This window comes from Mus musculus, chromosome 3 (genome assembly GCF_000001635.26).
Source record: "Mus musculus strain C57BL/6J chromosome 3, GRCm38.p6 C57BL/6J".
NCBI lineage: Eukaryota > Metazoa > Chordata > Mammalia > Rodentia > Muridae > Mus > Mus musculus.
Window position 1 is genome coordinate 90,072,610 of NC_000069.6, and position 16,560 is coordinate 90,089,169.

Consider the following 16,560-nt stretch of genomic DNA (forward strand, 5'->3'; position numbering starts at 1 on the left):
CGCAAGCACAGATAAAGGTTCAAACCTGGGGAACTTTGAGTGACCCGGGTGGCAGCCCTTCCTCTCTGGCCCCAGCCTCCAGTTCTCCAGTGTTCACAGGTGAGCCCACCAACGGTCACAGCTCATGATGGAGGCCATCAAGAAAAAGATGCAGATGCTGAAGTTAGACAAAGAGAATGTTCTGGACCGAGCTGAGCAAGCTGAAGCTGAGCAGAAACAGGCAGAAGAAAGAAGCAAGCAGGTAGGTGCTGGTATGGACCTTTCCCACTTGCTGGTTGCAAGACAGAGATGGTCCAGGCAATGGTGGCACACACCCCTGTAATCCCAGCACTCAGGAGGCTGAGTTTCAAGGCAGCCAGAGGGGCAGGGGGTTCATGGGAGAGGCAGTGACCACTGGGCCAGCTTCTTTTTTGGGTGGGAGGAATGCCCCAGTCTCAATGAAGCCCCTCCCCCTGAACATCTAGGGCAGCAGTTCTCAACCTGAGAGTTGAGACCCCTTTGGGTCATTAACCCTTTCACAGGGGTTGCCTAAGACCATCAGAAAACACAGATACTTACATTATGATTTAAACAGTAGCAAAATTAACAGTTATGAAATAGCAATGAAAATAATTTTATGCGTGGGGGTCTCCACCACATGAGGAACTGTATGAAAAGGTCTCAGCACTAGAAAGGCTGAGCACCATTGCTTTAGGGTAGCCCCTTTGCACTGTCATGTGACCTTGAGAAAGCCGGTGGCCTCTTCCTAGCCACAGTGTGCCTGCAGGACTTAAGTAGAAGTAGACCACATTTTGAAGAATGTCTTACTTCTAAAGCAAAGGGTAAGGAATGATCCAACTCTCTCTGTCTCTCTGTCTCTCTCTGTAACATCACAGAAATAAGCTTCCCCACTAGATGTTTATCATTCAACAGTCTTGCATTAAAGCACCAGATGACTTGGTCACCTTGGGGCCAGACATTATAGGGTCTGAGGTGAAGCCATAGCCTGATGCCTGGAGCATGGCTGAAGAAGTGTGTCTCTCCTGGGGCTGGGCTCAGTGCTCTTTGGAGTCCAAGTATACACTGTTGTGTTTATGTCTTTGTGTGTTACTCTCTGGGCTCTGGCTCCAGCTAGAGGATGAACTAGCAACCATGCAGAAGAAGCTGAAAGGGACAGAGGATGAGCTGGACAAGTATTCGGAAGCTTTAAAGGATGCTCAGGAGAAGCTGGAGCTAGCAGAGAAGAAGGCAGCCGACGTGAGTATTGGGGGATGGCTTATTTGCCTTCTTACCCATAGACTGTGGGGACATATGCCAACATAATACTCTTGCACATGACAATGCGCTGGCATGCTCTTCTGTTGGGGTATACTTTCTTACTCAAAGACATGTTGAGATTGAGGGCATAGTTCAGTGGCAGCATGCTTTCCTAACGTGCATGGATCCCTGGGTTCTACACTAGCACACATGCACGAGAGAGAGAGAGAGAGAGAGAGAGAGAGAGAGAGAGAGATCTCATTTCTGCACTATTCAACCTCCTTCGCAGTAATCTAATGACCTTTTCCAGAACCTGGACAAAGGAGGGGCCTCCACATCCAGATGCATGCTCTCAGGTATCCACTCCCCCACCCCCCCATGCCACATTCTTAGCTTTTGTGTACAAGGTTTGGCATGTGCATGTGTGTATTAATAGGGAGCCTCTCATCTCTCAGTTACCCAAGAAAGCCAGCTTAGATTTCACAATAGAAAATGGAGGTCACACTGACCTTGGCCCTATATGGGTTTATTTGTCCTAGCCAAGGTGGACATCTGCCTTTATGCCATAGAGATGCTACAGAGAACTCTGATCATAGGAGAGCAGTGACGTATCAAGGGTGAACTATAACAGAAACTGGGAAGCAGGCTAAGGCAGTACCCCTAGATCTTACTCTACAGCCCTGAATAAATTACATAGTTCTTAAGAGCCTTTTCCCCTCTTAAAACGAAAATGAATTGCCTCTGCCCACCTCCTACTACAGTTTGGTACCCACTTTCCTTCATTTCCAACACTGACGTTTGCTGCAAAGAGAAACACAAGACTATATAGGACATCTGCTTTGAAGAAAAGTACCACAGGATGGTTTATTTTTTATTTGGGGTGCTGGGGATTAAATTCAGCCCTCCAACCAGCTACATTTACCTAGCCCATAGGGGTTTTAACAAAAACAACAAAAGGATATGTCAGTTACACAGGCATATCATACACAGTTCTCAGCATCCAGGTGAGGAGAAAACTAGAAGCTGATGTTATTTTAAATCATGTTTGGTTTTGGAAAACAGCTTAAAGGACAGAGTGGATCACTCCCGACGGACGCATTTAGATGCTCACGTTCAGTCTTTGCTGGGAGGCATCTGCTCTTCTCTTTCTTTCTTTTTTTTTTTTTTTCTAATATATTTTCTAGATGTATTTATTTGCTGGGCAGTGGTGGCGCACGCCTTTAATCCTAGCACTTGGTAGGCAGAAGCAGGCGGATTTCTGAGTTTGAGGCTAGCCTGGTCTACAGAGTGAGTTCCAGGACAGCCAGGGCTACACAGAGAAACACTGTTTCAAAAAAAAACAACAAAAAAAAAACCAAAAAACAGCCGGGCGTGGTGGCGCACACCTTTAATCCCAGCACTTGGGAGGCAGAGGCAGGCAGATTTCTGAGTTCGAGGCCAGCCTGGTCTACAAAGTGAGCTCCAGGACAGCCAGGGCTATACAGAGAAACCCTGTCTTGAAAACAAACAAACAAACAAACAAACAAAACAAAAAACAAAAAAAAAACCAAAACCAAAACAAAACAAAACAAGATTAATTTACTATATATAACTATTTATTATTACTAATATTTAGATATAAGTACACTGTAGCTGTTTTCAGATAGAAGAGGGTATAATATCTCATTATGGGTGATTGTGAGCCACCATGTGGTTACTGGGATTTGAACTCAGGACCTCTGTTAGAGCAGTCAGTGCTCTTACCCGCCGAGCCATTCTTTAGCCCAGGCTGTCCTCTTTCAAAGTCTCAGTGTAGTGAGTGTTAGAATATACAATACCAGAGATTAGTGATGCAAATCTGGTGACAAGCACTAAAGGCAGCCTCAGTGTCTAAAAGTCTTGTCCGGTACAAGCTGCTCCCTCTCTGTTCCAGCACTACCTGGCTAAAAAAATTTAAATATGTAAAATTTTGTCTTATTTTAAATCCTCAACTTACTCCTGTCTCCTTTGTTACCTTCTCACATACTCAGTAAGTACCTCTCATTGATCCATACAAGAACAAGAAATTGACTGGGCAGGGCAGCAGAGGCAGGCAGATCTTTGTTTGAGGACAGCCTAGTCTACATGGTGAGTTCCAGAACAGCTATGGCTATAGAGAGAGAATCTGTTTCAAACAAAACAAAACTACAACAAATAAACAAAAAAGAGGGGGAAATTTGTTGAAACAGAAGCAGGAAGAAAGGCATCTTTTCTCCAAGTACCACCTGTGGGCTAAGCCTGCCACAGACTGGTTTTGGAAGTAAAGTATTATGAGAACACATGTCTAGTGTTTTTTTTTTTTTCCTGTGCAATAAAATAACTGCTATAGAGTCCACATGACCTGTAAGCCAGACATTCCATCTGGCCCTTTACTAAAACTTTGCTGACCTTTGCTTTGAAGAGAACAAGAAAGCAAGGAGGGTGTCTGTAGGAGCTGAGAAGAGCATGGACCAGGGAAGAGCGCTGAGGTTTACTTAGAGAACGAAGATCGGAATGTGTGCATCATTGTGGAGAGGGTGCTCTGTCTAATACAAAAAGGGCTAACAGCTTAGCCTCCGACCTTGAGATTAATAAATAAGTAAACAGGAATGAGGGAGCCAACTGCTACGTGTCTACACTAGTAGTTTGGTTATCTGAGAAGCCTTCCTGAATGTGTGGGATTTTTTTAGGGCTGCTTGAACAAAGAGAGGGCACTGGTGTGGCAAGGTCAGCCCAATCCTGTTTTTTCTTCCCAGAGTTTATTAGCTACTGTTATAGTTTTAAGTTGTAGCAAAATATACATACACAAAATACACAGGTTTTTGTTTTGTTTTGTTTTTCAGACTTATTTATTTCTTGTATGTGAGTATACTTCAGAAGAGGGCTTCAGATCTCCATTACAGATGGCTGTGAGCCACTATGTGGTTGCTGGGAATTGAACTCAGGACCTCTGGAAGGGCAGTCAGTGCTCTTAAACACTGAGCCATCTCTCCAGCCCCAAAATATGCAATTTTAACCATGTTTATGCTACACTCTGCTGACAGTAAGAACGTATTTATATTTTGTGTAACCATGTGTAAGATCCTTGTGTGTGTGTATTGTTTATATGTGTGTGCTTGCCTGTGAGGGTCTGGAGGCAGAGATAGGCATTGGATGCCTTCCTGTATATCTGTCCGTCTTGTTTTTGGAGCCAGGGTCTCTCACTGAGGCCAGCTGGCCAGCAAGCCCTGGGATCTGCCTGTTTCTGTTCCCCTGCCCCTCCCCCAGTGCTGGGATTGCAGATGCGCAGAGCCACAGCTGGCTCTTCTGTGCATGCTGGGGAACTCAATTCAGTTCCTCAGGTTTGTGCGGCAGGTCACCATCCCAGCCATAAGATGCTCTTAAGCCAAGATGAAATTAGAAGCTGTTTAGGGACAAATAGGAGAAAGAGGAATGCAAGGGGTGGGACTCTGGACACAAGAGTCACAACACCCTTTTTTTAGGAACAAGTGTTGGGAAGGATGAGGAAATAGGAGACAGGGATGGTCACAGACACCTGTTGGTATGCTGCATTGTTTGTCACTAGGAAAACAATAGCCCTGGTTGGTCTTCTGGCTGCCAATCCATCATGCCTCTGAAAGCTACCGGGAGTCAACTCATCTGCTTCCCTAGATCACAAGGAGATTATCTGTACAAAGGAACCGGCCTCTGGAATGCAATTTGGTGTTGTCTCAACTTTGATTGGCCTTGAGCAGGTCTAAGGTTTCAGGGAGGTACAACAGTGCCACCTGCTGGTCAGAACTCAGATGATAAAAATTTTCACCAGCAGCTCCTCTGATGAAACTTAACTCAAAACAAGCTTGAGAAATACTTAGGCCATCAAAACAATTTTCCTGCATGCCAGAACCTTGTCTTCTGTCTTAGTTCCTGGGGAAGTGGGGAGTAATCAATGTGTACAGGATACGCTGCTGAGAAAATTATTGTTTGTTCAAGTTTTTTTTTTTTTTTGTGAATAGTCTCATTGTTCAGCAATCTTTTTTTTTTCCCCAAAAGAAAGGAACAGCCTGAGACCTAGAACCAGATATAAGTGTTTTCTGAACCCAGAGACTCCACAGAGCTAAATCCTCAGCCCCGAGTTAATATTCTTAGTTCTAAATCCTCTCTATATCCTATTTCTCAAGGGAAGGGAAGAGGTTTATCAAAGGAGGGATTTGTCATTGTTAGTTACTGAGAAGGCAGTAGAAATCCAGAGAAATAAAGATGTGATAGTTCACACTTGAAATTTCAGTTCTCAGGAAGCTGATACAGAAGGACCCAGAGGTTAAGACCACCCAAAATTACAAAAGTGAGTTGGAGGCCAGTCAGGACCACCTGAGATACAATCGCAAAACACAAAAATAAAGCCAAGCAAACAAAAACTCGGGAAGCAGGAGCCAGAGAGATGGCGCAGTGGTCAAGAGCACTGGCTGCTTTTCCAGAGGCTCTGGGTTCAATTCCCAGCGAAGATAGGGTAGCTCACAACCATTTATAATGTAATCTGATGCCCTCTTCTGGCATGCAGGTGCACATGTAGATAGAGCACTCATACGTAAAATAAATAAATGAATGAATCTTAAAAAACAAAACAAAAGACCTAGAGAAGCAAAGGGAAAACAAAATAAACCTCTTTATAGTTGTGCTTCCAGAAATCCTGAATGGTAGGTCCTGTAGAAGTAGTTTTTAACTCATTCTTTGGAGTACCTGAAAGCCAAAGTAAAACTAATGAAAGTTACTACAATTTAGAGGTGAGATTCCACAATCGTTTTGCTGTTGCACCAAGGATATGTTAGAGGTGTAAATATCTTGTCTACAAGAGGGATTGCACACAGATATTAAATTACCAAGTCCTAAATCATTCCAGGGGTCAAAGAGGGTGACATGTTAACTGCTCATTTGTATGGAGTCTCTCAAAAGCTACAGGAGAGAAGCTTGATATTCAAACAAAACACCTAAGTCCCGAGCTGATCCTAACAGAATGCCAACTTGCCCATCTCTTCCATCTGGTAGTTCCTTTATTGACTTCCAGATGGGAGAGAACTGTCTCAACAGTTTTGGGGGTTGTTTTGAGACAGCGTTTTATGTAGCTCAGACTAGCCTTAAATTCACCCTGTAGCCAAAGATGACCTTGAATTTCTGCTCTTTCTGTCTCACCCACTAAGTACCGAATGGTACTTATGGATACGTGCCACTAGGCTAGTTTAAGTGCTCCTGGAGATTCAGCCCAGGGCTTCGAATGTGCTTGGCTAGTGCTTTACAAACTGAGCAATATCCACAGCTCCTCCTAATAGATTTTCAAAGGACCTCACTGGGACTCCTTGCAAGGTGAAGGCTAGAGTCTTCTGTCTAGGCTTGTCTCAGAACCTGGTTTTGGAATCTGTCCTAGACTGAGTAGAAGTGGAAGCACATGGGATATTTTAAATTGCGGAGCGGGAGCAGACGCAGTGGTAGGGAGGCACCGGATAAGAGAGGGGTCAACTGCGTAAGTGTTCACGACAGCACCATTTTAGTAAATGGGACAGCCATTGTTACGAGACAGCCTGGTGGGTGAGGCTAGACTATGAAGCGCCTCTCAGTTACTATGGTAGCCTTACCAAACCCCGCCCCCTTTACTGGACTAAGGAAAGACGGCCCTGAGTGGTCGCCTAGGGTTACTGGGAGGCTCCACCCTTCACTTTCTGCGGGCTGCCCGAGTGGACTGCGTTCCCGCCTGCTTGGCAGGGGGAGGACGCGCGGTGGCGGCGGCGTCACATCCCGGCGTATGAGTGAGTTCCGGTATTTCAGGGCGGAGCAGGCGGAAGTAGGGTGAAAAGCGGCTACAACGCCGAGCGGAGGAGGTAGGAACCTGATTTCCAGAAGCAGCTTGTAGGCACCATGGCCGGGACCACCACCATCGAGGCGGTAAAGCGCAAGATCCAGGTTCTGCAGCAGCAAGCTGATGATGCGGAGGAAAGGGCCGAGCGCCTCCAGCGGGAAGTGGAGGGAGAAAGGCGGGCCCGGGAGCAGGTACGCACGGAGAGCCGAGGCGCAGCAGGGAAGGGCTCGGCGTCCCTCTGCTGTGCTCAGCTCCATGGAGCCTTGGAAACCCGGACTAGTCATGGAGTCCTAAGGTTGGGTGGGACTCGATTACGATGGCCCGGTAAGCGGATGCGGAGGAAACTTAAGTGCTCACGCGAGCAGGCTAGACCCTGGAAAGAATCGAGCCCCGCGCGGCGCGGGCTGCCCTCTCCCTTTTTCCCCCCAGCTCATTCATTCGGTCCCTCGGAGCCGGGCGCGGTCAGGGGAGGGGCTCGGCGGCCTTTCCCTCCCCCACTTCTCTGCGAAGGGTGGGGACCTTTTACTCTCGCCTGAGGTTTCCGGTCTGAGGGGTAGAAGTGAGCGCTCCTCTGGGCTGGGAGGGGCCGAGCGTAACCTGTGAAAAATGAGGGTGGGAGGTGGGAGCCGCCGGAAAGCCCCCGACCTGGCCCACTGGCGGCTTTTCCGCTCCCTCCTCCTCCTGCTCAGGAAATGAGCCAGCAGTTGGCTGAGAGGAAGCGCGGTTCCCTCCCTCACTGGTCGAGCTTAAGGCCGCGCCACCTCCTCGCATCCTCGAGCCTGGGGACCTTTCCTAACTAACTGGCACTCCCGCCCCTCACTTGTGAAGTGGGAGAGGAGCTGCTACTTCGCCCGTTGTTAGCAAATGTCGGAGCCAGCAAAGTTCCTAGACCCTGCCCATCAGGACCTGGAAGGCAGGAACTTCTGCCAGATTCAGGCCTGAAATGTGAGCAGTACAAATTTGAACATTCCTCCTAAGCTGGCTGATAAGGGAGTGTGTAGCAGAGAGTCAGATGCCACGCCAGTTTTAAGGTTTCTGACTGATTGGAACACTGGAGGATGGGAACAGATTAGAGAGTGGCGCTGCTGATTTCGGGGGGGGGGGGGGAGGCTGTTTTCTCAGTTAACCCAGTACAGTGGTTTTTGTTCAACTGAAAGTGTTAGTGGGATGAATGGATTCCTGCTTAGGACCTAATGAAAAAGAACTCAGTGGCTTACTGGAGTTTTATATATACATACATATATATATATATATATATATTTTTTTTTTTTTTTTGGTTTTTCGAGACAGGGTTTCTCCGTGTAGCCCTGGCTGTCCTGAAACTCACTTTGTAGACCAGGCTGACCTCGAACTCAGAAATCCGCCTGCCTCTGCCTCCCGAGTGCTGGGATTAAAGGCGTGTGCCACCACACCGGGCTTGAAGTTCTTTATTGCTCTTGCTTTTGGTGTCTTTTCAATCTTTTGATGTTCATTTGAGGAGTAACTATTTTTGAGGGGGCAAAAGGGATGAGTGTGGAAAAGGAGACCACAGCTCCCTTCCAAGATAATGTTTTAACTTTATTAAAATGCTTTATAACTGGGCATAGAGAGGACAGCTTGTCTTTCCATAGGCGTCCAGTATGGTTGTTTTGAGACAGGGTGTCCATTTGCATTCCCAGCAGTCCTGCATAAGCCTCCCAAGTGCTGGAATTACTGTGGGCTTGCTTGGCCACTCCTGGCATGCCTGCAACTTCTCCTTATCAAGTCTAGTGAGATTGCTGTAGAAATGAGGAAGTCTTCAGAAGGGAAAATGGAGAGTGTGGTGGAGAGAATTGGCCATGTGCTGCAGAGTGTTAGGCTGATGTCTAAGTGTGGGAGTGGTTTAGGGTAGGTAGGGTGTGTCTGTCTGTCTGTCTGTCTGTCCCAGTTTGGTCCTTTTCCTTGTAGGCACATTTGGCATTCACTCCTTTCTTCTGTGTGATGTCTCTGGGATATAAACCACAGGAGGGAGTGTTTGCACATGTTCAGGGCTTACCAAATGTGCTTATTTCACAGAAGTCTCCTGAGGAAGTCCTCGGAAGGAGGAAGTAGGGTGGTAGTTAAATATTGATGAAACTAGTATCTTTGTGAGCTTTTGACTTTTTGCACTCTCGAACTTTGAGCCTCTACTGAAGAGTCACAGAAGGAAGGGGGATGCTTGAGTCACCTCTTCTAGGGCCACTGGAATGTGGGTTTTGTAGTCTCCTGCCACAGTACCTGGTGGGATCCTTTATTGTGATATTAGTAGACTGTCTTTTTCCACTTTGTGTGGGGATCCAAGTTGCCTTTGTTAAGCTAGATGTGAGGTTCTGAGGTAGGACAGGCCATTTAGAGTATAGCTTGCTGCCTGCGAAGTTTTACTTTCAGTTTTGAATTTCCTTTGTATTTAGTAAGAGGGTTCTATTGTTTTTTAAGCTGTGCTGGGATCAGACTTGGGCCTTACCCCAGGCAAGCTTTCTACCATTCAGCTACACCCTGCTTTGTCTAGACTTCAACAGGTGACAGTGCAAAATTAAGTGCGCTTATTGTTAGCGATAAAAAGATGCATATTTAACATGAAAACTTACCTGCCCCGGCTGGCCTTGGGTTCTGGACTCAACCGATCCTTGTGCTTTGCCTCTGGAATAGTCTCCTCCGGGGTTCAACTGCCAAGCCTGCGTTTCCACTGTTATCTTTCCTTCTTAGTACTAATTTTATTCAGAAGTATGGGTGTCTGACCCCCTTGAGCTGGAACTGCCAGTACTTGTGGATGCAACTCCCACCCCACCATGTTGGACTGGTCCCAGGAGCCAAGGTCTGCAAGAGCAGCTCTCCCTACTGAGCCATCCTGCCAGCCTCACTGTAACCATTTTTAAGTGAATGGTTCATCTTACCCTTTAAAAAATATTTCGCCGGGCGTAAAAAAAAAAAAAAAATTTCTCCTGCCAGGCAGTGGTGGCACACGCCTTTGATCCCAGCACTTGGGAGACAGAGGCAGGCAGATTTCTGAGTTCGAGGCCACCCTGGTCTACCAAGTGAGTTCCAGGACAGCCAGGGCTACACAGAGAAACCCTGTCTCTGAAAAAAACAAAATCAAACTATACACACACACACACATATATTTCTCCAAGTTTCCCATAGTATTTTTGATTTTTCCTTTTGTTGTGCCTTAAAACATTGGAAATAACACCAAGGGAAGAAGAGTGGGCTTTGAACACAGGTTCTAACTTTGAGCCTAAATTCTTGGTCTCCGAAGGAGGGGTAGGATATTTGGGTGTTTGTTCCTCTCTTTGTTAGAGGCTTGGATTGGTTTGGCTGCTGCTTGCCTTCCTCTGCCCCCCATTTCAGAGCACACTGCTCCAGGAGAGGCAAACAACCCTTTGCTCTGAGTGCCTCTGCTAGACTCCACCTTTGTTGACTCTGGGACGGCAGATAACTTCAATTCCCAGCTTTCCTGCCCCTTGGTAGAATTTCCCCAGGACAAGCTCACTGGGAGAGGCATGCATGGGAACACAGGGCACAGCAGTCCTTTCTTCAGCATGGGCCTGGCTTTTCTAGTACTGTGTCTATCCTGAATTACACCTGTGACTTTTATATCTAAAACGAGAAACCCCAGTGTGGCAGAGTGCCAGATTTAGACTTCTCCCGTCTGTCCTTGGCCCTGCTCTGTCTCTGCCTACCAGCTCTCGCAGCTCCTTACATTAAGGGATGTGGTATGCTTTGGGCCTCTTTTCACATTAAAACTACTATCGAGTATGCATGTAATGTTTGTGGGTCGTACACGCGCCATAACGTGTGTTGAGGTCAGAGGGCAACTTTGTGGAGTCCCATTTTCACCATTCTGTGGGTTCAGGGGATCAAATCCAGGTTGTCAGGCTTGCACAGGAGGACAGCCCACTGTAGCATTTAAACTAAAACTTCTGTCATAGACAAGACTGCCGTCAGCCATCTTTTAATGTGACCAAATGGCTGCTGCATTCCACCACCGAATTTTGCTTCCTGAACAATGGAGACTCCTGTTACTGTTGAATGGAAGACCTCACACTGTAGCCTCTAAATTGTGGGGAGGTAGGCAGGCTCTACTGGGCATTAGGTGAAATCTAGAATAATGGGGGAAAAAAAAACCCCAAAACAAAAAACCATAGAGTGTAGTGTTTCTCAAACTCAGGCTAGCCTGCCCCGGGAGCTGGTGTGGCCTGCTGACCTGAGCGGTGTGTGAGCTGTCTTCCGTATTCCTCTGGAGGGAGTATCAGATTTTGATTTTTGCAGCCTTTTGTTTCCTTGTAAAGAGAACTGCTCAGCTATAGGGAAGAAGTAGAACTTTCTGCCCTAAACCTACCACCCTCTGGATCAGCTGAAGCTTTTGCTGGGACTCCTTAATCTTTGGTTCTTCTAACACAGGCTTGCTCTTGCAAGTGCACCAAGAGGTGTTTTCTCTTCCTCTTTTTCCACCCTTGTGAAGAATTCAGTTGTAAATGCTGTTTGGTAGAAGAAAGTGCCAGAGCCAGCTTGTTGCCATGGGAACTATACCCTGCCCCCAGAGCCTGTTATCTTTTTCCAGTTTGGGTAACTAGGAGCTGGAAAGGGACTTAACATTTCATGTGCTTCCTGCAGATCCAGCTGCATTTTTCTCTTTAATTCCCCCCACCCCCAGGTTTATTGATTTTTCTGTGAATCAGTGTTTTTGCCTGTGTGGTGTATGTATGTGTACCATGTATGTGTTTGGTGCCCATGGAAGTCAGAAGAGGGCTTTGGAGCCTCTGAAACTGGAATTATGGATGGTTGTGGATCACTGTGTGGGTGCTGGGAATCAAACCTGGGTTCTCTGTAAGAGCAACTGGTGCTGTTAACTGCCGAGCCATCTCTCCAGCCCCTCAGGCTGCATTTTTCATGTTTTTGTTGTAACCGTCGTAAGGGGTAAGTACTGTGTGGTATTGTGAGTGTATCACAGCCCTGGTCTGATAGCCTGGCTTGCTCTGGACTGGTTGGCCCTGTTGAGTTTGTGAGGATAAATCTGTGTTGTCTTCCAGGACATCTGTTTTCCTAGAAGAGACAGAACTAGAGAATGCTTGCCTTTGTGGTGTTCTGAATGGTAGAGTTAGGAACACAAATGGTTTCTCAGGAATTTCAATTTATGTAGACTTCTCAGTTTAATTTTTTTCCCTTATCCTGGTCTCCTGCCTCCTTCCCCAATCTCTCCTGTGTTTGTATGTGGAAATTTTTGTTCCAATCCTGACTGTTAGCAGGATCTTATCCAGTTATATCCCTCCCTGTAGGGCTGATGGCCCAGATTCTCCAGCTGCTACCACCCTTGACTGTTAGAGGAAACCAGGGTAATGGAATTCAGGCACAGTCTGGGCTGGAGAGGGGAGCCAGAGTTCACCGGGATAGAAGCGTTTGAACGTCATCATGTGTAGCAAAGATCTTAAATTTGGGGTGGTGTTTATTTGTTTGAAACAGGGTCTCCTTGGGTAGCCCACGTTGGCATTGAACTTACCCTGTCTTCAGAGTGCTAGATTGTGGCCACGTATAATCCCATCTGTGAGAACCCCTTCCAGACTGACAGTAGACCAGCTATGTTGGTGACTTACTTGGACTTGAGCGTGTGCTTTGTTGCATATGAAGCCAGGGAAGTTACTATTAGGAATTGTACTGAAGTCCAGTGAAGCTTAGTAGGAGGTTGTTAGAGGCATAGAATAGAAAGGCAGGCAGCCAGCCAGAGGCGTGGCGCTAGGTGGAAGCTAGGGTTCTTGTTTGTTTTTTATAAGGGAACACACTGAAGGGGCGGGGTGGGGGAAGATGGACAGTTTGTGGGGACTAGTTCTCTTTGTCCCCCGTGTGGTTCCCAGAAGTAGGGCTCAGATCCTCAGCCTTGGCATCTGGTACCTTTAGCTGTTGAGTCATCTTTGCAGCCCAAGAGAGCCCAATCTTGCGTCCTTTCCCTTTCCTGTCTGGAGAGCTGTCTGGAAGGCATTAGTTGGTCATCTTCCTGGTGTGTTCGGGGAAGGAGATCACAAGGTTAAACTGGTATACATAGAGAAATATAAAATGATAGAAATACTAAACACCGGGTATCCTGGCATTTGCCTGTAGTCCCAACACTCAGGAGGATCTGGAGTTGAAAACTGGAAGTAGCTGTCATTGAAGGAGAAGTCTGTCTCCTCTAGCTGCTTTTTTGAGACAGGATCTCACTGTGTAGACTAGGACTAGACTGGCTTCAGACTCAGGGAGACCTACTTGCCTCTGCCTCCTGCGTGCCACAATTGAAGGTGTGTGTCAATACACCCGGCTTTGTTGGCCCTTATAGGTTCTGGGATTTGAATTGAGTCCAGAAGAGAAAAAATGATACTGTGTGGATAAGGAACTGAATTTTAGAATGCTCTGCAGGGCTGAGGGTACCACCCCTTTGTTAGAGTGCTTGTCGGACATGCACAAAACCCTGGGTTCTATCCCTCACACAGCATAAATTGGACATTGTGGAACATACCTGTAATCTCAACACTTGGGAGGTACTCCATGGCACGTTCAAGCCAGCGTGGGCTACGTGAGGTTAGTTCACATGAGCAAAACATTTCCTGTTTAACCAATGGGAGTTCTTAGCTAGGGAAGGAGGAAACTGATTAGTAATCATGTAGTTAGATCTTTAGCATTTAAAGCAAGACAGGCTCTATCTTACCTACACGACTGGCTTCTTCATAGTAGTCAGGTCTAGCCTTCTGTTACAGTTGGTTTTCTCACCAGAAGTTGATTTGTTTTCCATTTCCCATTGATTGAAGGCTGAAGCTGAGGTGGCCTCCTTGAACCGCAGGATCCAGCTGGTTGAAGAGGAGCTGGACCGTGCGCAGGAGCGCCTTGCCACTGCTTTGCAGAAGCTGGAGGAAGCAGAGAAGGCTGCTGATGAGAGTGAGAGGTGTGTGAATCCCAAAAGAATAGGCCGGCGGGGCTTCTGGGTGGAGCAGCCCTCTCCTGCCTGGCCTGAGGTGTCCTGGGTTCCATCCCTGGCACTGCAGACAGTAAAGCTGATAGTGGCTCTGACCTGGATTTTCCACTAGACCTGTTTTTTGTTTTGTTTGTGTTTTTTGTTTGAGGCATGGTCTCATGTAACCCAGACTGGCTTTGAACTCTTGAGCCTCCCGCCTCCACTCTTTGGGTTTGTTTTTGTTTGTTTGTTTGGTTTTGGTTTTGGTTTTTTGAGACAGGGTTTCTCTGTGTAGCCCTGGCTGTCCTGGAACTCACTTTGTAGACCAGGCTGGCCTCGAACTCAGAAATCCGCCTGCCTCTGCCGCCTGAGTGCTGGGATTAAAGGTGTGCGCCACCATGCTGGGCTTCGCCTCCACTTTTTAATTGCTGGGATTGCAGGCCTGTTCCACCGTATCCTGGTCTAGACCTGCTTTTGTTTTTGCAGATTGAACACAGTATCTACCTTCTGTGCTAAGCACATCCTCTACCACTGACTTACCCTCCCAGCCCCTGAGACCTACTTTTTAAATGGTAGTGATTTTATATTACTAGTATTATTTTATACTATGCAAATTGAACTCGGGCCTTGCAAATACCAGGCACCTGTTCTATTGTTAAATCCCATTCCCTGGCCCAAATTTGTTTGTTTTATAAGGAAAAGTTTTCAGTTAAATGGTACAGGTGCTGGAATGCTATGGAATTTCTGTTTGGGCAGCGGAACAGGAATGGGACTGGGAAGGGCGTGGTTTTGAGTGTTTGAAATGGAGTTGATGCCCAGCTCAGAATGTCATTGCTGTGTTCATTCTTTCATTCTGTTTCCGGCAGAGGTATGAAGGTGATTGAAAATCGGGCTCTAAAAGATGAAGAAAAGATGGAACTCCAGGAAATCCAGCTAAAGGAAGCAAAGCACATTGCAGAAGAGGCCGATAGGAAGTATGAAGAGGTGAGTTGCCTCTGCAGTGCGTGCGGGCCCTGCAAAGACAGTCAAGAGGGGATAGCTATCGCCCTGGCTTGATTGAGCCGTACTGGGGTCTTTTCTTCTAGGTGGCTCGTAAGTTGGTGATTATTGAAGGAGACTTGGAACGCACGGAGGAACGTGCTGAGCTGGCAGAGTCGTGAGTATTTTGTCTCCAGATCTTGTCAGCTCATCCTGCCTGCTTGGGCACTAATTCCGAGTAAACTAGCCTTCCTTTGACCTTGTTAAACAGGCCCTGGAGGGTGGTGGTCCTCTGTAGTGCTTTTAGCCTCCAAGAATGGCTTTGGGCTTTCTCTTACCTTGACTAGAAACAGGGAACAAAGCTTGCTTATTCTTGGGAAGATTCTCAAATAGAGGGACCATAGAGACTAATATGGCCACTGGCTAGTTGGAAGATCCTATTGGGTCCTTCCTCCTGGAATCTATTCCTCCTTGGCCTGTACCGATTTCGGGCCTGGTCTCTTTTTTTTTTTTTTTTTTTTTTTTTTTACAAACTTTGCCAATCTGCCTGGAAACTTGAGAGCAAAGGCTTTAGAGAAATCACCTGCTGCCTTGGTACCAGCTTGGCCTTGTGTAACAAAGTCAGCGTGGATGTGTATGTGTTGTGCTTGCCTCGCACACTCCCCGTCCTCTTCAGACATGACATATATCATGACCATGGCGGTGTTTCCTTTCCATCTGTTTGTTGTTTTGACCCACCCCACACCCCGTCTTGCGGCTTGTTTTCTTGCTCTTCCTTTTTTAACCTTTTCCCCACAACCTGGCTTGTGCCATTCCCGTGACTGTCACTAACAGCCGTTGCCGAGAGATGGATGAACAGATCAGACTGATGGACCAGAACCTGAAGTGTCTGAGTGCTGCTGAAGAAAAGGTACTAACCCTGAAGCCCGCGCACGGAGAGCTTCCTTCCGTGTGTGTGGTATGGTCTCCTTCGGTTTGGTTTTGTTTTGCAGCTGCCTCCCTCCACCAGTTGATTTGTTGAGTGCGTTCTCATCTCCATGGAATGCTCCATTCTTCCTTTCCACTTACTTGGCATCTCTCATCTCTTCTTTCCTAGTTGCTTCACTGCCTCCCCCTGAGGGTCTCTGCCTCCCCTGGGTGTTTGGGGGTTGTTAGGTTGGGCCTCTGTCCCTGTATCCACCCCCCAAGTAGCAGTCATAACTGTTCCCTGGTAGTGAGTGATTTCTCTCAAGTGTTCTTTCTTTATCAGAGCCAAACACTCCGAGCACAGGAGGGCCAGCTCCTAGCATACCTACCTGCTCCGTGCTAGGGGGAGGAGGGTTGATACCTGCTCAGGTTACCCAGCAGCTTTTCCTCCCTGATATACAGCCCAGCTCTCTCTACACATAGGCTCAATTCACATCTGTGTGTCTCTCTCCCCTTTTTTTTTCTTCCTCTTCCTCTTCCCCTTTTCCTCTCCTTTGGTATTAAAATGTTCACAGTAAGTGTTCTGAGCTGGAGGAGGAGCTGAAGAATGTCACCAACAACCTCAAGTCTCTTGAGGCTCAGGCGGAGAAGGTAGGGCTGGTTTGTGAAGATGCACAGGCTTTGGGGCTTGGGCCCA

The 16,560-nt window shown here is 47.1% G+C and overlaps 1 protein-coding gene across 13 annotated transcripts in view; it reads left to right on the top strand.

Annotated features, from left to right (window-relative positions):
* The first annotated feature begins 41 nt into the window (after positions 1 to 41).
* Positions 42 to 16,560, top strand: part of Tpm3 (tropomyosin 3, gamma) — a 28,252-nt gene continuing 11,733 nt past the window's right edge. For 3 of the 13 annotated variants that reach the window (NM_001357581.1, NM_001253740.1, NM_001293749.1), the window contains exons 1-5: positions 6,912 to 7,254; positions 13,837 to 13,970; positions 14,846 to 14,963; positions 15,065 to 15,135; positions 16,439 to 16,514. In NM_001357581.1, the coding sequence (NP_001344510.1) occupies positions 7,123 to 7,254; positions 13,837 to 13,970; positions 14,846 to 14,963; positions 15,065 to 15,135; positions 16,439 to 16,514 (531 nt within the window). In that variant the 5' untranslated portion in view covers positions 6,912 to 7,122. Of the gene's footprint in view, positions 242 to 1,110; positions 1,237 to 6,896; positions 7,255 to 13,836; positions 13,971 to 14,845; positions 14,964 to 15,064; positions 15,136 to 15,791; positions 15,868 to 16,438; positions 16,515 to 16,560 lie in introns of those variants that run through there. The other 10 variants (XM_006501835.2, XM_017319677.2, XM_030252742.1 and 7 more) reach the window with 7 other exon arrangements.